General features: G+C 40.1%; 1 protein-coding gene across 2 annotated transcripts in view; it reads left to right on the top strand.

Annotated features, from left to right (window-relative positions):
• The first annotated feature begins 400 nt into the window (after positions 1–400).
• Positions 401–23752, top strand: part of arfgef2 (ADP-ribosylation factor guanine nucleotide-exchange factor 2 (brefeldin A-inhibited)) — a 29884-nt gene continuing 6532 nt past the window's right edge. The window contains exons 1-38 of one of the 2 annotated variants that reach the window (XM_077512721.1): positions 401–801; positions 3256–3286; positions 3649–3772; positions 4613–4759; positions 6480–6659; positions 6805–7090; positions 7563–7676; positions 8037–8161; positions 8312–8445; positions 9571–9805; positions 9883–9982; positions 10315–10454; positions 10907–11015; positions 11095–11284; positions 11369–11480; positions 11559–11764; positions 11849–11933; positions 12783–12954; positions 13039–13184; positions 13954–14082; positions 14176–14334; positions 14425–14572; positions 15794–15890; positions 15974–16014; positions 16084–16253; positions 17054–17205; positions 17315–17487; positions 18024–18184; positions 18256–18386; positions 19012–19141; positions 19244–19379; positions 19482–19620; positions 19931–19988; positions 20185–20293; positions 21282–21421; positions 21855–22032; positions 22096–22234; positions 23571–23688. In XM_077512721.1, the coding sequence (XP_077368847.1) occupies positions 636–801; positions 3256–3286; positions 3649–3772; positions 4613–4759; positions 6480–6659; positions 6805–7090; positions 7563–7676; positions 8037–8161; positions 8312–8445; positions 9571–9805; positions 9883–9982; positions 10315–10454; positions 10907–11015; positions 11095–11284; positions 11369–11480; positions 11559–11764; positions 11849–11933; positions 12783–12954; positions 13039–13184; positions 13954–14082; positions 14176–14334; positions 14425–14572; positions 15794–15890; positions 15974–16014; positions 16084–16253; positions 17054–17205; positions 17315–17487; positions 18024–18184; positions 18256–18386; positions 19012–19141; positions 19244–19379; positions 19482–19620; positions 19931–19988; positions 20185–20293; positions 21282–21421; positions 21855–22032; positions 22096–22234; positions 23571–23688 (5310 nt within the window). In that variant the 5' untranslated portion in view covers positions 401–635. Of the gene's footprint in view, positions 802–3255; positions 3287–3648; positions 3773–4612; positions 4760–6479; positions 6660–6804; positions 7091–7562; positions 7677–8036; positions 8162–8311; positions 8446–9570; positions 9806–9882; positions 9983–10314; positions 10455–10906; positions 11016–11094; positions 11285–11368; positions 11481–11558; positions 11765–11848; positions 11934–12782; positions 12955–13032; positions 13185–13953; positions 14083–14175; positions 14335–14424; positions 14573–15793; positions 15891–15973; positions 16015–16083; positions 16254–17053; positions 17206–17314; positions 17488–18023; positions 18185–18255; positions 18387–19011; positions 19142–19243; positions 19380–19481; positions 19621–19930; positions 19989–20184; positions 20294–21281; positions 21422–21854; positions 22033–22095; positions 22235–23570; positions 23689–23752 lie in introns of both variants that reach the window. The other variant, XM_077512720.1, reaches the window with a different exon arrangement.

Genomic DNA, 23752 nt, shown 5'->3' on the forward strand with positions numbered 1-23752 from the left:
TTTACCATTCTTTACTGGGTCGCGCAATGAGATTGCCAGAAGGAACATCATATGGCATACATGTTCCATCTGGCAATCTCCCTATGTTTGACACATGAAAATAATTATTACCATGTTTGTTCTGTAAACTACAATAAAGTAAAAAAATAAATAAAAAAAAAACTGGGTTACGCCGTAATTACGTCATTGCTGTCGCATAAAATTAATCTACGGAAACACGGTCACCTCGTGTATCTTTCGCAATAAATATTGAACTAATAAATTATTATAGTACAGTGTACCCTTATTTTTATCGTACACGAACAAATGATAAATCTTTACAAAAATAAAACACGAAATTGAGTTGAGTAATCGTAGCCCGGATTGAACGCCAACGCCACGGATATGACGTTACACACGTCTCCAACACGGATATGACTACATTTCCGGTCCAGCTGGTAATCACGTGATGTGACAGGTTGTAGTTATGGCGGCGCTGGGCTGACGAGCATTTAAAAAAAATACAAAAAAACAAAACGCAGCTAGCCTCCCCCGGGAAGGAAAAAGCTTTGTTAGTTTCCCTTGTCACCTGGTTTTCCGCAGGGGCCTGGCCAAAATGACGGTCTGAGACAAGTTCGGTCTCGAGACCCCCAGCAATGCAGCAGTACCACCACGACAACCACCACCAACAACAGCTAAAGGCAGAGAATAGTAAAACCAAGAGCATGTTTCTGTCTCGGGCGCTGGAGAAGATCCTCTCGGATCGAGAGGTGAAAAGAAGTCAACACAGCCAGCTGCGCAAAGCCTGTCAGGTGGCGCTGGGTGAGTGAGCGAGCCTGTCTATTATGACTTGTCAATTCTTCATTTTTTAATCGGTGGCCAGTTGTTTAGATCTACCTCCTCCCCTACTACCACGCTAGCTAGCAATTAGCAGCTGAATGGCACTGTCTGTTGTGGCGCTTGCTGACGTGCCAAAGCGTCATTTTGTTTTGTCGCCTTGGAATTGATCGTGAGTTCATCAATGAACGGCCTTCAAACTCCACTGTCCGCTGTCATCGCGTGTATTTGCACGCCCGCATCGCTGAGGTTAGCTGGCTAGGGTAGGCTAGCTGAACAGACCAATCACTGTGTTGTACGTAGCACTGTCACACAGCCATGACAGCCCAGTGTAACATATACACACAGTCATAGTATAACACAGGGACGCATTGACGCGATTGTAATGGAGGAATCAGAAAATAACGTTGTAATTTCCATTCCTTTATTCGAAAAGATGACAACCCCCCCTTCAAATTGACAAATGCACAAACATAAATTGGTTAGGATTCAGTTAATGGTTTGGTCCCTAACGGACGATAATTGGCAAAAATGCTGATCATTGTTTTACATAGTAAAAGTAGATGTTTACTTTGCTGTAGGGCTACAGAAATGGGAGAATATTTACTGTTGAAAGGCTGAAATTTGGAGGGTTTTGACATTTAAATTTAATCATGATCACAAATTGACAATCAATAATTCAATTGATCAATTTAATAATTAATTAGTTCCACCTCTACACTAGAATAAGTCGATTACAAAAAAAAGTTAACGCAAAATCTCTCCCTCAAAGCTGCACAGGGATCTTTTTTCCAATGGACTAATGGTACTGAAGTTGTAGTACCCGCCAGTCTGTGTCCAAGCCAGTAAGAAAGAGTCTGTAAAAGACTAGAGAATGTCCAAAGTTTTGGGTCATTTCATTAAAGTGCTATGGGTATTCTACACTAGCGTATTTACTATCATGCGTACTGAACTAACCCTAATACACAGTAACATATTAATGTTAGCAAATTTAATTTAGCCTACCATCACTAGTTAGAAAGTACTCTCTTGTAAATATCCTGCAAGTATGTTGAAAAAAAAAAAATCGTTTTGCACATGATTAAAATGTGGCAAACTGACATATCCCCCCCCCCTGAAAATCATAAAATAATACATTTTAATCATGTGCAACCAATGTATACGTTCGTCTGATATCTGTAACTGCGTGCAAGGGCAGTGTAAACTTACAGATGGGATATATAATACCTTGTTGATGTGAGCGTGACATAATCCAAATACACATATTCACGCCCGTTGGCATCTGGCCAAACAACACAAATAAACACAATTTAAAAACATTTGTAATCTAAACTGCAGCAAAATCACAGACCGTTAAATATGTTTCATTAGAGGTGTGCCAATTTTCCAAGTTAAATAATTGATGATGGCATCCATTAGTAATGTGGCAGTTGCACCCATTAAGACCAATGAGAGGGAAGAGTCAGCCTTGAACAACTTAACAGGTTTAATATCTGTACTACTTAAGTATTATTGTTTACTTTGTGTTTCACTGGCCGCTGTTTACGTTTGTGGAGAGAATTTTATGTCCAGTTTGGATTTTGCTAATCTGCATACGCAGGTTGTTTTATGTGTTCTGTCAGTGTAGACACACCCATGTCAAATATATGCCACTTGAAATATACAATTGAAATATGCAGTCCAAAATTGGGACTATAGTCATTAAATCAGAATCGTGCTTTTGGACCTTCATGTGTGTCTGCATGTTCTTGCTGTGCTTTTGGGCATTTTCTCCGGGTACTCCGGCTTCGTCCCACATTCCAAAAACTATGTTTGAGGAAAGACTCTAAATTACCCACAGGTTTAACTGCGAGTGTGAATGGTTGTTTGTCTATGTGCCGGGATTCTGCACCTAACACGCCTCTCACCCAACGTCAGCTGGGATAGGCTCCAGCTCACCTGTGTCCCGAAGTGGTTGAGCTCAATAGAAAATGGATGGAATAATGGAAGAGTTATAAGAGCAACAAACATACAGGAGCTTAGTTTTATGTTCCTATTGCATTTCTTGATGATGATGATGATGATGATGACGGCCTCCACTCAAAAATAACCGCCACGAGTGGCTCTCAATTATCCTCACGATGACTCATACCAGCATGTGTTGCTGTATACTGTACATTATTGCATCGCGTACCTGTGCAGTCGACATGACAACCAAAGCCGACGTGTACGGTGGAGCCCACAGAGAAAATGCTTTCAGAAAGTCTTGATGCCTGCATTGCTTCAGGATGTAGTGACTTAATAAACCACCTTGTTTATGCAAACATTGGATTGATTAAATTCCATGTGAAGGATTAGATTTTTATGTTGAACATTTTGTTAAGCTTGTACTGTTACAGAACCTTGTGTTGCTTGTGATAAATTAACCAATCCAGTCTGATTTTTCATTTCTACGCTTAGATGAAATCAAGGCGGAGCTGGAGAAACAAAAGTAAGTGCACTCAAGTATTATTCATACTGGGCAGTATGAGTTCAAACCTTACATACGTGATACGTAATTAATAACATTTCAAATGCTTACAAGTATGTTTAAACATTGCTGTAACCTTAAAAAATACAGTACAATAAACACCTTGACGTTAAGCAGATACAAAATCTCTAGTACCTATGCACACAGTATGACAAGTCTGAAGATGATGAACAATTGCTATAGTGGTGCAGTCTGATGTAACATTTGACTGGACAGGAGTTATGTCGATGTTGCCGATGCTCCTGGGGCTGCCTTTGCTGGTGAGGAAACTGTGTTATTTCTGTTTTGACGCCCACTCTCTTGTCACCTCCCAACCTTCACAGGGATGGCACGGTGGTCCCACCCAGAGCCAACTACATCGAGGCTGACCAATATGTGCTGCCATTTGAATTGGCCTGTCAATCAAAGTCCCCCCGCATAGTTAGCACCTCTTTGGACTGTCTGCAGGTTAAGACACACACCCCCACAAATGTCACCAGTATACACTATTTACACAACATTAGGGATACTGTATTTTATGCTCATCCTTAAATTTCATTCGAAATCCATGTACGTATGTGTTCCTTTTTGTGAGTAGTGTAGTTTATGACACTCTTGGGGGTCTCAGGTGACATCTTGCACCATTTTGGCGTAGTTGAAAAATAAAAACAGGCTTGCCGAACAGAAGTCTGCGTTCAATTGCAAATAAAGAAAAAGAGAGGGAAAAAAAAATCCTGTTTTTCTGAGTAATTTTTTGGGGGGGAGCTTTTTTTTTTTTTTTTTTTTTTTTAATTCTGTTTTTTTGGATTATTTTTTTCTGTTTAACTAAATTTTTTTTTTCTGTCATGAAAAAAAAAATTCCGAAAAGCAGGAGAAAAATTACTCAGAAAAACAGGAGAATAGAGAAAATTCAGAAAAACAGGGGGAAAAACATAAAAAAAACAAAAAAAACCAGAAAAAAACAACTTTTGTTTTTCTGAGTATTTTTATTTTTTTTTTAAAAACCTCTGAACTCCAAGTGACTTGTTGTAGACTACTGACCTATATACTGGATAGCCGATAGCCCATACACGCTAGTGCAAGCCGTTGAAGTCACAGGGCGGCCATCTTGTTACTCCCACCTCGCGCGAGCAGACTACTGTATAAATTATACGGTATAGGCGAGACATATACAGCTCGTAGGCAGTTAGTATGTCTCATCTATACGAATACCCAGTAGTCTGCTCACAAGATGGGAGGAGTAAGATGGCCGCCCTGTGGCTGATTGTATCTGATGTTTAAAAATATGCTTTTGGTGACTCGTGGCAGAAACTAATCGCGTATGGCCACATCACGGGCAACGCTCCAGACAGCAGAACACCGGGTAAGAGGCTGATTGACCGCTTGGTGGAGACGATCTGCAACTGCTTCCAGGGCCCGCAGACTGACGAGGGAGTCCAGCTACAGATCATTAAGGTATGTGGAGCTCCATTTTCACAAGACAGGCCATGTTACTTAAACACCACATGTGAAGTGATTTCAGAAAATGGCAAATAGGGTCACAAGTGAAGCAATTAAACATTATGCAAAAAAACATGAAAAAAATAATAATAATAATTTCTGTTTTGTATATTCAACAACGTAATCATTTTCCTGAAGTGAGATCAAGGCCAGCGACAAACCCTGAAGTTTGGTGTAATTTACAGACAACTCATACAGCTGTTGGCCTGAATGAGAGCAATGCATCGCCACACAGCGCGGAGGTATTAATGAAAAACGCTTTAACTATACGGGGGACAAACAACTATGCAGTGAAATGGCTGACTGGCGGCTCGGCCATTCTGGAAATGAGGTCACGTGCCGAACATTACCGGAGATTGCCAATCATATGCATTTTTGTTGATAAAAATAACGTTAATAAAAATAACAGAAGTAGGCATAAAATAGTTTTAGCCATTAGCATTACCCAAAAAATGGTTGGCCAACTTTACTTCACTCTAGGACTTTAACTTTTGTGTGATGCATCGTTCCTTTGTCAGCAGTTGCCAGTGCCAAGATTTGTTCAATCCCCATGTATATCAATATTTAAGAAGATGTGGGCTGAATTTTGTGCTCAAAAGCCACATTGGATTTTTTGAGAACAGATTGCTAAGTTTGGAGAGTTGGGGGCAAGGTTATTTTAGTTAATGAGAACCAACGGGAAAAAAAACTAAAATTCAAAAAAGCTATTTCGTTAACAAAATAAAATAAAAACAAAAATGCATTTTTATAAAGAACGAAAACTAACTGAAACTACATATTATGGTTACAAAACTAAAACTAGCTATAATCATAGCAAAAAATGTCCTTTGTTTTTGTCTTTGGGAATTAATTTAATGCATGAGCCTTTGGGGGATGATTTTAAATGTGATTTTAAGTAATTTATTTTGATATTAACCGGAATAAGGGTATTTAAAAGTGTCACACAGAAGTGATGTCATCTAGCAGCAGCCAATAGAAAAGCACCTTCAGAAGTATTTTAGTTATCCCAATGGAAATAAGTTGCTAACAAAAACAGCAGTACATAAACAGTCAAACACATGACTCCACTATATTGTGTGCATCCATATTTATGTTCCAGGGACTTGACTTGCAAGCGTTTTCTGTCCATTTCATCATAACAGATCTCTCCATTTAGCTTTCAAATTCTGTTTCAGAGCATACCAGCAGTATTGTGTGTAATGTGTGGAAGTAGAACCCAACTGCAGTTGCATAAATAAACACCCTCAAGGCACTTTTTGTAGAAATACGATACTGGTTTCATGTGTTTACTGTGTTACGCCCGACTCAATCAGGGTATTGTTGTGTACACACTATCAAGTTAGACAGGACAACGTACTCTATCTCCTGTTGTGACAAACACATTGCATATGAATAAATATTTATTGTCAATGTTTTGCTTATCAGCCCAGTCTTATTTTCGAGCTAAATCCAAAAGACACAGACAGCTGAAAACTGTCACCATAAATTTGCCATCTTATGTACATTAATAGCAATAGAAAGCGAAGGGAATGTGAGTGTTTTCATAGGTTTATTTTAGGGATTTACTGATATCACTTTTTACATTTGGGTTGGTTCGCTGATACCAACTAGTGGCAATGTGCACTCATGAGGACTGTATCTGCCCAATTTTGAAGCCTTTTTTTCCTCCATCCAGGCCCTTCTGACAGCCGTGACCTCCCCACACATCGAGATCCACGAAGGCACGATCCTCCTCACTGTCAGGACCTGCTACAACATCTACCTGGCCAGCCGCAACCTCATCAACCAGACCACCGCCAAGGCCACGCTCACTCAGATGCTCAATGTCATCTTCACACGCATGGAGAACCAAGCTGTCAGTCCGCTTTACACCTTGCATAGCCTTGACCAATAAAATTGATTAACAGCCCAACCTTAAGGCACATGACAAAGCTGCCAAAATGAAAGAGATGGCAACATGTCATCAACATTGGTTTGCATTTTGTGTTTTTCACCTCCAGGCTTTGGAGGCCCAGGAGCAAGAGAAAGACCGCCTTCGCCCGCCGCAAAACAACCCCTCTCCGGTCCCTTGTACCCGAAGATCTGGCTCCCCTCGGTTCGACCAGACGCCCACCCCGGAGCCACAGAGTTCCCCATCACCGGCAGCCAGTACTCCGGATCTCAACACCATCAGCTCAACACCACCACCTCCGCCTGACCTGGACCTAGATACACCGACGGTTAATGGAGAGACAGAGAGAAGGAATGTTCCACAGAATGGAGCAGAAGAGGCCACACGACCGAGAGGTGTGTGTCATAGGGATGTAATGATATCCAAACATCACAATACGATATCATCTAACCCTAACCCTTAGGACAAAATCACCACCAGATATTAAGAGAAGCCCAGAGCTGTAAATTGAGAAGTAGTTTGTTTGTTTAAATCCTGTATTTAAAAAGTGCCTTTTCCTGAGTGAAAATGGCAGACCGGGCCTTTAAACTGCACAAAAAAGAAAAAAACAACAAAACAACAACAACTAGCCACCAGTGGGTGCTAGAACTGCACAAATGTAAATCAACCTGACTTTTTATTTAACAGATGTGCTGCTTTTAAAATTGTGACATGACGATGATGATATATTGTGGCAGTTTTAATACCGCAATATCACAATGTTGCCAGTATTGTTACATCCTAGTGTGTCGTCGCCAGATTTCACATTCATTTATAGCTTTTAGGGTCTATGTGACAGTTTAAGAAATAGTCTTTTTTTTGTTGCAGATTCAGTTTTTGAAGATGAAGGCAATGAAGAACCTCCAGGTGAAGTGGTTCAAGCAGATGGAGAGGATCTTGTAGCACAGACTGAAGGAGATGGAGAACAACCACCTCACTCTGGTCAGATTTTTATTGATTTTGTTTGTCATGTTCTAACTTCAATGTATTTTAGTTAGTATTATTTCTCTGGTCACTTTTCTAACTAAAAGCAGAATTTGTGATATAGCGTGATTATTGAGGCTGTTATTTGCAGTTTTGACGCATACGGGAATCAGCCTTTTTTGATTATTATTTTAAATACATCTGCTGGCTGTTAAGACATGGATTTAACATTGAGTAAACCTCAGAAAATGATGATGTGTGGCTTATAACTCGCTGTGCTCTATAAACTATATTTTATGGTACATAGTTGTGTGGGTGTACCAAATGTATCCTCATTGCAATCGTCAATGCCGCCCTTTTGGCCTCTCATCCTATTAGATGATCCCGCTGCTCAGCACATCTCTGAGCAGACACGTGTAGCTCTCCCTAAAGCCGGCGCCGAGGCACTACAGATGAACGGCATCATCGAAGACCGCTCGTCTGTTTCTTCAGCGGACTTGTTGGTGAGCCACATAGTTTTGCCACAGCAATAATAATAAATATTAAATGAATAGCTCTCTGATGGTGTCAATTAAAATAGATTTCATTTTTTATGTTGGATCTCATTAGGTTGTGCACTAATAAACATGTCAGTGCTTTCTTGATGTGCTCAGGATGCTGAGGCCCTGCAAGGACCCCACAGTGCCTCCCGGTTCTCTCATATTCTACAGAAGGATGCCTTCCTTGTGTTTCGCTCACTGTGCAAGCTTTCAATGAAGCCCCTTGCAGAAGGACCTCCTGACCCAAAGTGCGTAAGAAGCAAGTTAACTAACAAGACGCTTTTGAGTCCTTTAGTATGAGAGCAATTTGTTCAACTGCACAGCGCCTACTTGTCTTGACATCGCTAAAGTTGTTATTCACACGTTTCTGTTGACAAAGGCAAATGCTAAGAAGTACGCTGCATTATTATAATGCAACTTGTACACATTGCCACACCGCACATTTTTTTCGCTGCCCTTATTCTCCTGTCCAAGAAATCTATCTCCTTGGCCAAAAAGTATATACAGCTGTGCCTCGTTCTTCATTGTTTGTTAACCCGCCTTGTTTAGACTGATGCATTCAAATGCGGAACATTTGCACAGGACTATTTTGTGGATACCTGGCTGACGCAAACCCGAGGTGGTCTGCAACATGGGAAGAAAAAAAAACAAAAAACAAAAATAACATTTGAAGTTCAACCAATTTAACTCGCTCACCAGTCTGAATATTTTGGGATGTTGTTTGACTTGTTTCTTTTCATGAATATGCAAAATGTTTAATGTTTCATGGTTTTCTTAGCCTTTATAAGGTGCTGAGTTTGAGTTACAGAATGTATTCGATTTGAAGGTTTCCAGTGTTAAAGGTTTTCAAATCTAACAATAGAAAAAGATTGGTGTGTAAATGTCCTTGAATTGTTTGTGTTTGCATGTACCAGACAGACACCAAGTGCTTTATCTTTTATCTGCTATCTCTCCTTGCCAGCTCTGGTTACTGTAACTTTAACCTTAGGCTAATTGTTATTGTGGATAGGCCAAAGTAAACTGAACCCACAGAGATCATGATACTATTATGAAACTCCACTTGTTTTAAACTGTTTGATACTCCTCATACCATTAATGGCCTCTTTGTTTGTTGGGATTGGGTTCAACTTCAATCATATTAAAATTGTGGATGTTTGTTACTTGAGATGCCATCATGGCATCTCATCCGTTTTGATAAATTAATGACATTTTTCATTACATTGTCATACACATGACATTACATATGCTGTAGCACTAACACCAGACCCCCAGTTTCATAACCCCTCCCCTAAACAACTCGAGGATGCCTGTTTGGATACAATGTGCCTACATTTCAAACATTCCATGTGTTTTCCAATTCTTATTTTATGCAGGTCGCACGAGTTGCGGTCCAAGATTGTGTCGCTGCAGCTGCTGCTGTCTGTGCTGCAGGGCGCGGGGCCGGTGTTCCGCACCCACGAGATGTTCGTCAACGCCATCAAGCAGTATCTTTGTGTGGCGCTCTCCAAAAATGGTGTCTCCTCTGTGCCCGAGGTGTTCGAGCTCTCGCTGGCCATTTTCCTCACGTTGCTCTCTCACTTCAAGGTCCACCTGAAGATGCAAATTGAGGTTCGTGGCACAGTGGCGGCATGCAAACTGGTATTTTGTTGCCTTATTTTCAAAACTTATTACAAACTGTGCATCAGGTGTTTTTTCGGGAAATCTTTCTCACCATCTTGGAAACGTCGACGAGCTCCTTTGAGCACAAGTGGATGGTCATTCAGACGCTAACACGCATTTGTGCAGGTATGTGTCTAAAGCAGCAAAAAACATCAAATGGGCCGCACTGTTTTGTAATTTAGCCCTTCTAGCATTAACATTATCAATACTGCATACATTTTAAACCAGTGAATATTAGCATAAACATACAAATACAACACCCAACAATGCTCACAATTATACATGCTCTGCAGCTTTAGTTGGTTGTTTACGTATCGACATCATCAGTTGACTACCTGGAAAAATACATAAATAAAAATAAATAAATAATACCTGTGCATACCTGTGCCCAGGAGTATTGCCACCCTCACTTAAACATTAATAGTTCCCATTTGGTGATGCATTTTTTTCCTCTCCAGATGCCCAGTGTGTGGTTGACATCTATGTGAACTATGACTGTGACCTCAATGCCTCCAATATCTTTGAGCGCCTCGTTAACGACCTGTCCAAAATAGCTATGGGCAGGAGTGGTCAGGAACTGGGCATGACCCCTCTGCAGGTACATACTTGTGGTTAGCTACTCTGATGCACGGCACACAATTGAAAGAAGAAAAATAAGCATCCCCGTCTGGATAATTTAGAGTCTGCAGTTAATTTAAAATACATGTTTTTGAAATGTGGGGGGAAACATGCAAATTAGGGTCTGGAGCAGAGATTCAAGCCCAGGACCGCAGAAAAGTGAGGCAGACATGCTAACTGTTCATGCTATCAGCCAAATAATCTGTGTAATAATAAACATAATTTGTTAGAATATACGGGGATATATTGCTGTCTGATGAATCACTCAAGGTTACACAAATGTCATTAAAATCACTTTTTGGCGTTTACACATTATAATAAATGTTAGGATATACATTCAGTATCCATGGTAAATAAAGAAAGTTTGTGAAATTAAGAGTAAATGAGTATTATTGTGTTCTTAACAGTGTATTCTTTCTGTGGTGCCAACAGGAGCTCAGCCTGCGTAAGAAGGGCCTGGAGTGTCTGGTGTCCATCCTGAAATGTATGGTTGAGTGGAGCAAGGACATGTATGTCAACCCAAACCTTCAGGCCAACCTCGGTAAGTGTGTTCATTCGATCTACAATTTCCCCATAGATTTTTGCTAACGTAGCCCTGTGTTTGTTTGTTGGTTTTGCAGGCCAGGATCCTCCATCTGAAAGCGAAATGTCAGAGTTGAAGCTTCCGGAGCAGATGGCGGGACGTCGAGACAGCGTCAGCTCTCTGGATTCCACGGTCTCGGCCGGCATCTCGCTGTCCCAGCCGGACCACCCGGAGCAGTACGAAGTCATCAAACAGCAGAAGGACATCATCGAACATGGCATTGAACTGTGAGCCTTTTTTTTTTTACATTTCATGTTCACAAAATGTGAGAATAGATTGCTTGATTTTTTTTTTCTTTGTTCTTCCCCCAGCTTTAACAAAAAAACAAAAAGGGGTATCCAGTATCTGCAGGATCAGGGCATGTTGGGTTCCACTGCTGAAAACATTGCACAATTCCTTCACCAGGAGGACAGATTAGACACAGTAAGCGACATATGGATTTTAGACAAATCACACTTAAGTTTAATCACGATGTTAAATGCTATGTCTCTGCGCGTAAAGACCCAGGTGGGCGAGTTCCTGGGTGAGAACATCAAGTTCAATAAAGAGGTGATGTATTGCTACGTTGATCAGCTCGACTTCTGTGGGCGGGACTTTGTCTCGGCCCTCAGAGCCTTTTTGGAAGGATTCAGACTGCCGGGCGAAGCCCAGAAGATTGACAGGCTGATGGAGAAGTTCGCTGCACGATATCTTGAGTGCAACCAGGGGTGAGCCTGCAACAATACACATGAGAATGTTAAGATGTTGTCACTAGTTAACTGGTATTTTGTCTTTCTATTTTTTTCCCCCAGACAAACTTTATTTGCCAGTGCAGACACAGCTTATGTACTGGCCTACTCCATCATTATGCTTACCACAGACCTGCATAGTCCTCAGGTAAAAACAACAGCTATTAACTCATTTGCTCCCAAAAATGTAGAAATAAGTTTCACTAATATTACCAGTGTCCCAAAGACTTATTTATACTTTTTTTTTTCTTTTTTTTTGTATGCTGGAGCATATAGAAGGCTTTGATGCAGCCTCTGAACTGAAGAGAACAGTTGAAGCAATGGTAGTTATTGCAAAAACGGCCAGCAGGTGGCAGCAGAGTATATGAAATCAACCAGGGCCTCTTGCAACAATATGCTTTTCCCAAAGTTTTAAACAGATTTGTGAATAATGATAAAACTTAGCTATATTCTAATGCGAATTGCTGCAAAACGGAAACAGAAATATACTTTTTGTCCTGGTGAAAGAAGAGACTCTAATCATTCTTTTGGTAGATTGCATATTTTTATAGCAATAGAACACAATATTCTGTGGGCCTTGCAAAATCAGTCGAAATCCAGTAAAATAGCCGGGAGCGAAGGGGGTTGCTTCAGTGAAAATGGCTGGCAGTGAATGAGTTAAGATGATAAAAAGTGCCCTTCCTTCAGTGTTATGGGGGAGTTTTGGAAAACAATCGGAAACCACAATTTTATTGTTTCATTTCGTCAATGGCTTGATAAGACAAACGTAGTTATACTATGTCTGTTTTTATCCAATAGCATTATATAAACCTAAGTGGCTTTGCTGTGTACGCTAATGTCTCAATCAAAAGGTCGGAATGATTCCACAAATGCCCGGGCCTTTAAAACATATTTTTCAATTTCTGTATTAGACCCCATGCACTCTTCATTTTTATTTATTTATTTATTTATTTATTTTTTTCTACACATTTGAAGTCACTCTTGCTAACGTATTTAGGTGAAAAACAAGATGACAAAGGAGCAGTACATCAAGATGAACCGCGGAATTAACGACAGTAAGGATCTGCCCGAAGAGTATTTATCTTCCATATATGATGAGATAGCCGGCAAGAAGATAGCCATGAAGGAGAGCAAAGAATTCTCAGTCACACCCAAGTCCAGCAAGCAGAGTGAGTATTATTTCTGGATCAATGTGTCACATCTGTGCTCATGATCCGCTCTGGCAAACCACTTTTGTCTCACTTGAGGTGTAGCCAGCGAGAAACAGCGTCGCCTGTTGTACAACATGGAGATGGAACAGATGGCCAAGACTGCTAAAGCTCTGATGGAGGCAGTCAGCCATGCTCAGGCCCCTTTTTTTAGCGCTACACACCTGGAACACGTCCGGCCCATGTTCAAGGTTTGGGAATGTTGTATATTGTATTGTATTATTGTGTCCCCACTGACATGGGTATGCAGTTAGATCCATAGGCATTTAAGTCATTTGCTCCCAAAAACGTATAAATATGTTCTATTTTAAATGTATTAAGTGTCCCAAAGACACTTAAAAAAAAAAAAAAAAAAAAAAAAAAAAATTATGCTCGGGCATACAGAAGGCTTTAATGCAGCCTCGCAACTACAGACAACGGGTGAAAAAATTAAATTGGAGTAATTACAAAACCAGTCAATAGGTGGCAGCAGAGTATAAGAGATCAACCAGGGCTATGATCAAAACAAGCTTTTTCCCCACAATTCTAAGTAGATGTGTGAATAATGATGAAACTTAGCCATACAGTATTCTAATGCTAATTGCTGCAAAACGGATAGATAGAAATATACTTTTGTTTCCTTATGAAAGAAGAGACTCTAATCTTTCTTTTGATAGGTTCCATGTTTTTATAGAACACAATATTCTGTGGACCTTGCAAAATCAGTCAAAATCCAATAAAACAGCCGGGAGCGAGCAGGGTTGCTTCCGTTTAAATGGCTGGGAGTGAATGAGTTAAAGAGGCATTTGAAATAAAACAAATCACCAAGTGACTGAAGGGTCAACTTCTGTCGAAGAGATTTCACAGAAATATGGCATTTACCATATAGGAATTGTAGCCCACTTACCTCTATTTCCAATGGCTCCAATGCCTGTTGAGAAGACCTGGCAAGGCTTCTGAGCTATTATTTCCAACTTTCAGCTGGCATGGACCCCTTTGCTGGCAGCATTCAGTGTGGGCCTTCAGGACTGTGATGACCCAGAGGTGGCTTCGCTGTGTCTAGAGGGCATCCGATGTGCCATCAGAATCGCTTGCATCTTCAGCATGCAGGTAAAAATTGCTCATGATTTGAATTGACAATTTGTTTTTGTTGAGTCATTTTCTACTCTGGCGGTAACCGACAACGTACTTGCCTGTGTGCAGCTGGAGCGAGATGCCTACGTCCAGGCCCTGGCCAGGTTCACACTGCTGACCGCTAGTTCTAGTATCACTGAGATGAAGCAGAAAAACATTGACACCATTAAGACCCTGATTACTGTGGCACACACAGATGGGAACTATCTGGGCAACTCCTGGCACGAGGTCAGTCATTTTGAGTACTTCCTGGTGACCACACAGTTATATTTTTATATTATTCTCATCAGAAATATAATGAAAACATCCTTGTCATAGATCCTGCGGTGTATTAGTCAACTGGAACTAGCTCAGTTGATTGGCACTGGGGTGAAGACGCGCTACATATCAGGGGTGGTTCGAGAGAAAGAGGCCAGCATCAAGGGCTTACCCTCTGGCACAGAGGAATTCATGCCCCTTGGACTTGGTAGGTATCACTGATTACAAATCGAAGAGCTACTACTATGTATTCTTGGCTATATCATGTCACTGGAAGGGGTGTTTTAAGTATATGGAGGTACCTTGATTTATTAGTTTTTTTTTTTGTAAATTTACAAGCCACCACTTTTTTAATGCTCGAGCCAAAATGTGAGACACAAGTGAGTCACAGTTGCATTTTCAATAACAAAGAAATGGTGTGAATTGTTTAATGGCATTTCAATAATATAATTAATTCGGAATAATATACACATTTTGTATTATGACAGGAAAACATCTTGGTGGACAGGGAAAAAAAAAAAAAAGATTCCATTGCACTTAACTTTGCCAAAAACACGGTTCCCATTATATATTATAAAAGCAGGCAGTAATTAACATACTGGAAACATTTTGGACCAGAGTTATATGCCAACCATCTACAGTTGTTTTGCCTGGACGTCGCTATGCTTCACCTGTGCAACTTTACACGAGAAAAGCTTGTAAACGAGCTTGAGGGGGTGTGGTCTTCCTTTTGATAACAAACAAATGGACTAGCCAAGCCATGCATTTTGATGCCTTATTGTATTGTTAAATTGTATTTATTGAAGATTGTTTACAAATATTTTTTTTTGACAAAAGGGACATTATTTCCAAGAGGGAACACTTATTTTCACAATATCTGTGAATCAAAAGTATTAGTTGTTTCTGTGGAAAATGATGCAAGTTAATGCTAGGGGGGAAAAAAACTTGCTGGACAAAAAAAAAAAAAAAAGTATTTCAAAGCTCATTTGGCAACAAGAGAAAGAAAGGAAAGCCCACAGGGGAATAAAACTAAGAGCAAAACTTGCTTTGATTAATGTCACTGTCATTTGCATTCTCTTTTAGCAAAAGGGAGAAAATTGATTAAAATTGCCATTTTATTTTAAGGCCATATCGCCTAGCCCTACACACACAGCACGTTGTTGTTGTTTGCTCTCCCATAATTGGATAGAAATTAGCGAGACGAAGTAATTTTTACACATTTTACTGATGTAGCTTGTTGGTTCAATGACTTGACTAAGTTTCATGAATATTGTCCTGGTATTTTTTTATATAATTAATGTATGCATATTTTGTCCCCCATTTACATTTGCTGTTGTTTAATGCTGGCTCTTCACAAATAAACCAAGAAAACCCAGCTGGATTATGTAAAATGTCAAGTTTTCATGATGATATGTACAATGTGTTGCAGGTAACCTGGTAGGAAACCAGGACAAGCGTCAGATGGCTCACCTCCAGGAGTCAGTGGGAGAGACAAGCTCTCAGAGTGTTGTAGTAGCTGTGGACAGGTGCACCAAAACACTTTCATGATCACAATTGTAGAGCTGCCAATTCATTCTCTTCAACGTGCACTCTTCTGCGGTATTTGCAGGATCTTCACAGGTTCTACTAGACTGGATGGAAATGCTATTGGTGAGTGAGACCGCCCCCCCACTCCTAAAGCCAGACAAGTTGCTCATCTGCTAATTCATCTTCCCGCAGTGGACTTTGTGAGGTGGCTGTGCGCCGTATCCATGGACGAGCTGGCCTCGGCACATCAGCCCAGGATGTTCAGCTTGCAGAAGATAGTGGAGATCTCCTACTACAACATGAACCGCATCAGGTTGCAGTGGTCTCGAATCTGGCAGGTCATAGGGGACCATTTTAATAAGGTCAGTGGTAGGGCTGGTTATTGCCAACAACATCACGGTACGATACATATCACGATACCGGGGGCATGATATGATACGTATCGCGATACATATGTATCTCAATACATGGTCTTCAAGACAATACGTATCCCGATATATTACATTAATTTACTTGCATTTGTCATATGTATATACCTAAATGATATGCTTAGTATGCTAGATGGCAAAAATGTTCTTGTTAGCAGCACTCATGTCTCTTTCCTCGCTCAACTGCTCCTTCACACTCCTGCACCACATGGACTAATTGAAGGCAATTAATTTCAAAGATGCTGTTAGTTTTTGTTTTTGTTTTTTGTAAGTACAATGCAAGCTGCAAAGGCATCCGTGTCTCCTCTGTTCCCCCACCCTCTCTTCCTCATGCCTACATGCCTGCGTGCATGAGCGCAACTTCAAAGGGGATGTTGTTCCTGCGTAAGCAACGCATCGTTAATTGTTAATTAATATATTGTCGGATCTATTTTTTGAGCACACCAATAGTCAGTGGGTCCAGAGGAGGTAGACACTCATATATTGTCCATACTGTGGCCCATCATAGATATTCACCAATGGCCTTCATATGTCTATCGTACATTACACAAATTTGCAATAGGCCCTGTGATAGGCTGATCTTAGACCTGCCATAGACTCAATTGGGGCTTAAACAAAGGGTCAACATATGCAAGCCATTGGCCTGTGATAGGCCAGTCGTAGTTTACCGTATATTTCACAAAGTAGTTACAATCTTTGAAAGAAGCATTATCTCTTTTGTGCGTCCTCCATAGGTTGGCTGTAACCCCAATGAGGATGTCGCCATATTTGCAGTTGACTCATTGAGGCAGCTCTCTATGAAGTTCTTGGAAAAAGGAGAGTTGGCAAATTTCCGTTTCCAAAAAGATTTCCTAAGGCCTTTTGAGCACATCATGAAGAAAAACAGGTACAAAAAAACAAAACAAAACATTGTATTATTACTGTGATTGTCTTTGTTGATTGATGGACATAATTTTGGACATAATTTTGGGCATTGTCCATGTCAACACCCACAGGTCTCCCACTATCAGAGACATGGTGATCAGGTGTGTGGCACAGATGGTCAACTCCCAGGCTGCCAACATCCGTTCAGGCTGGAAGAACATCTTCTCAGTATTTCACCAGGCAGCCTCCGACCATGACGAGTCCATAGTGGAACTCGCCTTCCAGACCAGTGGCCATATCGTCAGTGAGTTTCTTCCGTTCGGCACGACATCCTAAACCACTGAATCCCAACCACTATACTGCGACACTAATTGAGAAATATCACGCAATTGGTCCAAAATTGATTGTACTCAAAATAATTTATCTTTGTTCAGCTAACACTCAATTTTATTTCATTGAGTGGTTTGCACAAAATAAAATAATCTGGCTCCAGATATTTTTGAAAGTAAACTATATATCTACTTAAAATGTGTTTCTGGATCGAAATTATTTTATGGTGTGCATGAATTTGACGGGGATCTAACAGCCGCCACAAATAAACGCCAATCACTGGTTAATAAACAGTAATCAGGGGAAAAATGCTTTTGCAATACACGTTAATGCAAAATTAGAATAAATCCGATTAGTTGATTAATCGATTCTAAAAATAAACAATAGTGCCAGCACTACTTGAGTTTATTGAACATGACAAACAGTCAAACACGCAAATGCAAAATGAAATTACTCAGAACAAGCATGGAGAAGACAAACATTTAACGCTTTCACTTTTGCTCCCACCAGTGAATACATTCCGGGAGCACTTTGCTGCTGCAATCGATTCCTTCCAAGACGCGGTGAAGTGCCTATCCGAGTTTGTGTGCAACGCAGCTTTCCCTGACACTAGCATGGAGGCCATCCGACTCATCCGTCACTGCGCCAAATACGTCTCAGAGACGCCACAGGTAGGCGGCGCTAAGCTCTACCCTACTTTTTTTCTACATCACATATGCTGTCGTCCTTGTGACTTATGCAGGCTCTGAGGGAATACACCAGTGATGACATGAACGTAGCCCCCGGGGATCGGGTTTGGGTTCGCGGTTGGTTTCCCATCCTGTTTGAGCTGTCTTGTATCATCAATCGCTGCAAGTTGGATGTGCGGACCAGGTACGAATAATGAGTCCTGCTCATTTTCTCCCAAAAACGTATAAATAAGTTCTATTTTAAATGTTTTGAGTGTCCCAAAGACCTATTTATACGTTTTTATGGGGTTGTTTTATGCTAGAGCATACAGATTAGTCGAAATCCAGTAAAACAACCGGGAAGAGGGTTGCTTTTGTGAAAATGGCTGGCAATGAACGAGTTAAGACATAAAAATGTGCAAAACATTATTGAACATAAGAATGTTCTGCAACTGCTGGAATTTAATAGTCAACAAACCTTTAAGCCTTGTGTATTGCTATATCATTAATACATTTCTACCTTCTATAGTTAGCATTTCTTAGCATTAACTCATCATGATTAGCATTTGGAACAAAAATAGTTATTGTATACTGGCAGTGTATTTAAATATTTTGTTTGAATAAATAATGTTACATTTTCAGTGGCGTAAGCATACATTGTTGTCATGACAATTTGAAAAAACTTTTTTTTTTTTAAAGTGTATTTTATTTGTTACTTAAAAACATGAAGAATGGTGAAAGCCAACTGTTGCTGGTTGCTGTATGTGCCAATATGTCAATATATGCAATATGATTGTCAATATGTCAAAACATTTGTTTGCTATTGACAGAGGTCTTACAGTCATGTTTGAGATCATGAAGAGTTACGGCCACACCTTTGAGAAACATTGGTGGCACGACCTCTTCCGAATTGTCTTCCGCATTTTCGACAACATGAAGCTCCCAGAGCAACAGACAGAGGTGGAATTTTTTTTTATTCCAGATAAAATAGAAGCATCTTAGATGGCTATATTTTCTGTGGTAGGCTTTACTTAGATCTGTCGCTTCACTGTGTACGTTCAGAAAACTGAGTGGATGACGACAACGTGCAACCATGCGCTGTACGCCATCTGTGACGTCTTCACGCAGTTTTATGAGCCTCTCAGTGAGATCCTGTTAGCGGACATCTTCACACAACTTCAATGGTGTGTCCGGCAAGGTGGGTGTTATACTTCCAACAGGTGGAATCACTACTACCTGTAGGTTGCAAAAAGTTTCAACCAATCAGCGGTCAATGCAAACATTTTCACTTTTCCTCCAGACAATGAGCAGCTGGCTCGCTCCGGAACAAACTGCCTGGAGAACCTGGTGATTCTCAACGGGGAGAAGTTCAGCCCCGAAGTGTGGAACATCACCTGCTCGTGCATGCTGGAGATCTTTCAGAACACCAGCCCTCAAGTGTATGGCAGCCAGCCACTAATGTTAATTTTAGCTGCCATTTTGAAATTTAGTCTCAGTTTTAGTCCAGTTTCAATCAAACTTGTTGGTTTTGATCATAGTTAGTTAACCTCAGCTCGTTTTTATTTAGTCCATTTTTAGTTGACTCTCAATCGAGTTTTTTAGTCTTTATTTTAGTCCAAGAAAATATAATTTTATTTGTCTAATTTTAGTCAACAAAAAAATCAAATCAACACTACCAGCCACTAAATTCCATTTCCACAAAATACAAATCTCACTTCTCAGTGCATCATGTTGTTCTTCCTTCATCAGCTTGTTGACATGGCGACCTGCTGGACAGGAGGACGATGCTGCTGACTCCAAGCACTTGGTAAGGAAGTGAACAAACCATCCTGGAGTTTGAATGTAAAACGTTTTAGGCACGTGGCATTTAAAGGGGTTGTCAAACTTTTTCAGGATTTTTTCTGTTTTTCTTCAAAATAATGTAGTGTAATATGTACCTTCACTGACTGTTGGGGTGTCGACGATCCCAGTTTGAAAGCCACTGATGTAAAGTGTGTTTCCAGGATGTTGACTTTGACACCCAGTCCCAGAGCAGCTATGATCGAGCTCTTTCGGAGAGAGGGCACAGCCAGATGTCCAGTGATGACACCTGGAAGGGCAAGTCCAACGCTCGTGAGTATAGCACATGCTCAGAATCTTGCCACATTCTTTTTCTTGGGTCAGTGGAACCTCCAAAGTAGGACACGATGGTGACAGTTTTAGCCAAGAATGAATTACTATAATTCACTTAACAGTGTTCCCTCGTTTATTGCAGGTGTTACGTTCTACAAACTACCCGCGATAATGCAAATCCATGTAATTTTTTAATTTTTTTAAATTTTTATTCCTGTAATTATGTTGTTTTTTTTCCGTTTATTGTGTTTTTTAATTCTGGTATGAATTTTACTTTATTGTAAATGCTTTTTCATTCATCATCATATATGTTCTTTTTTTTAATTTACATTATTTTTTTCCATTAAAAGTAAGTTGTTTTTTTTTATTATTATTTACTTATAGTATACACAGTATATATATATATTTTTCATTTATTATATTTGGTTTTTCATTTTGGTATGATTTTTAGTTTATTATGAATGCTCTTTCATTCATTTATTTTACACTCATGTTTTTTCCATTAAAAGTATGATTTTTTTTTTTTTATTATTTGTTAAACAGCACAGTATGTATTTTCTATTTTTGGAATGCAATGCCGTAGAGCGACATGAGAGACACCGTTGGAAAGGTCTCGTTGAGACAAATCCGTGGTTGGACGTAGGGTTCGAGAGATACAGCCACGCAAAGACAAAAACAAAAAACAAAAAAAAAATAGACAAACGGGAAAAAAAAGCAAAAAAAAAAAATAGACAAAACAAAAAGCATGCTGTAAAAAAATTCGTTCAAATTTGGAAATTCCACTGTACTTTTTTTTTGTGCAAGTAGCACAAAATTAATTAAGGGCTTCAAGTTTTGTTCATGTTCGAGTTTATTCACTGTTCGTCTAACTGTTGTTATTGCAATTCAATATTAATGATTTTTAATATTCTGTCCCAGTGAAAGATTTTCTTCCTCCTCCTTTCTTCCGTCTTCCTCCTGATCTATTGACGTGTTTCTGTCCTTGCAGGAGTTTCGGACCACAAGTTGTTTGCAGGCCTGCTTATCAAGTGTGTGGTACAGTTGGAGCTAATCCAAACCATCGACAACATTGTCTTCTACCCGTCAACCAGCAAGAAAGAAGACGCTGAGAACATGGCTGCTGCCCAGGTAGGCAGCAGCACACAAATTGCCAAAAATAAACGCAAGTGGAGGATGAACAGTTAGTTGAATATGATGTTGATAAATGGCAATGACACACTCGTAATGAGGGTGGAGAGTTTCTTTGGGTGCTGTCTAAGATAGAACCAACCTTGAATTAAATTTTGGATATATATATATTTTTTTTTAAGTAAAACATTTTGTAATCTGAAGTAAGTAAAATAAATATAAAACTACAAATAAGCAACAGTTTTTGCTTATACTAATTTCTGCATAATTACATATATTACCAACCATAATATGAAGTTGGATACTGAGGAAAAAATTAGTGGTAGTGGTAGTGGAATTCACCATTTGGGAATGACAGCCATTTTATGTAGAGGGCATCAGTGGCTTTGCTACACTGTCAGTTGTTGAGTAACCGAGGTTGTCGTCCTGTCAGCGAGACGCTTTGGAAGAGGCGTCGACCGACGTCGGTGATCCGGGTTCTGCTCAGGGGATGTACAGACTCATGACCTCCGCTCACCTCTTCAAGCTGCTGGACTGTCTGCTGGAATCGCACACATTCGCCAAGGACTTCAACTCCAATAATGAGCAAAGAACGGCCCTCTGGAGGGCAGGTACGTCAAAGCTGTAATTGATCTGCAGTTAGCGAATGGAAATGTCTAATGTGTTGTTGACAGGCTTCAAAGGGAAGTCCAAGCCCAACTTGTTGAAGCAGGAAACCAGCAGCCTGGCCTGCAGCCTGAGGATACTGTTCCGAATGTACTCGGATCCTCAGCTGCGAGACTCGTGGCCTGACATCCAAACACGTCTGCTACTGTAAGTGCAACATGCTGGACCGCTTTATGTTTAAGTATGTAGCCATTATTATGTTTTGTTTTAAAAAAGAATGCCATGAATAGTTTTGTCTGTGTTTATCCTTAAACATCATCCTAAGTGATGTACAAGACAAGATGATGGCCTTTTTGCTGAGCACATAGATCACAAACCTGCTGAGGAAAAGCCCCCTGTATGATCTTGCATTAGGGCCATATACTGTACATTATCATAATTAGGTCATAATTATGTGAATAATGTAAAATATTGTGGGAATTAAAGTTATAATTTCAAGTCAAATACCCCATTCATTCAGATAATATTTGAAAAAGCACAATTACACAAAAATCTCTGATTTCATCACAATTCTCAAAATCTGCTTTTTAATGAGATTTCTTCCTGATTGTATTATGAATGTGTTGATAAAGATTCAGGATATGTGCGCATTCTAACTCATCACTGTGGATGCTATGCTAAACGGCCACTTCTCAGCCAAGTTGGTTGCTTGATGTGGTGTCAAAATTATGGATTGACTGTAAGAACCAAAAGTTAAATTGTAAAGTCAGATTGGTTATAAATTTATATTCTGACCTGACTCCTGCTCACCCCTGGTTACCGCATAGCTCTGCCATTGATGTTGACTGGTCCAGTTTGCTGTCTATAATGAAAATAGATTAATAGGCTCAGCTACTCCCTCTAAATTGTGGGCTGGTCTCTTGGGTAAAAATAGAGGAAAAATAATTAAATAGCACAGCATTGGTGCCAAAAGATGCCGGCCCACCAGACATCTGCCCTGAATTCTAGATGGCCAGTCCAGCCCTAAATGTGACTAAGTTATTTGTCTTTATTACTTAAAAAAAATAAAATAAAAATATTTGTCAATAAAATGTAATGTTACAACTTTTTGACTTAACTGGTTACCTACAACTTGTTTCTAGCTTCCCATATGACAATGTTTTTCTTTAAAGAAAAAAAAGTATGTTATGAGACGTGAGTGTTCTCAAATGACGTGTTGTGCAGCTTGCGTCTCCTGGTCGAGTGTTAAAACGATGATAAATCACAACCAACTGTTTGATTTGCATAAACTGCCGCTCTGCTCTTACCTCGTGTTGGCTGAGATGTGTTTATTCATTTATTTATTTGCCACCTGTCTCATCATATTTGTATGAACAAGTTGTGCCGTACTGGCGTCACCCAGCTGCTGACTCATGGGAAATATTTTGAATGTTGACCGATGATGCTACAACTGTGACCTATTACTTGAGTCGCTGCAATCGGCCCATAAAAATGGTGAGTTATTTATTTGAATTATTGATAATAACATTGTTGTTGTTGTCAGGGTGTGCAGTGAAGCTTTGGCCTACTTCATCAGTCTCACATCTGAAAGTCACCGAGAGGCTTGGAACAGTCTGCTGCTGCTGCTGCTCACCAGGACACTCCGGCTGCCGGATGACAAGGCAGGAACACGCATACTGTCGCACGCACAGTCACACCAGTGGAAAATCAAAAGGTTCTAATGCG

This window comes from Festucalex cinctus, chromosome 2 (assembly GCF_051991245.1).
Source record: "Festucalex cinctus isolate MCC-2025b chromosome 2, RoL_Fcin_1.0, whole genome shotgun sequence".
Lineage (NCBI taxonomy): Eukaryota > Metazoa > Chordata > Actinopteri > Syngnathiformes > Syngnathidae > Festucalex > Festucalex cinctus.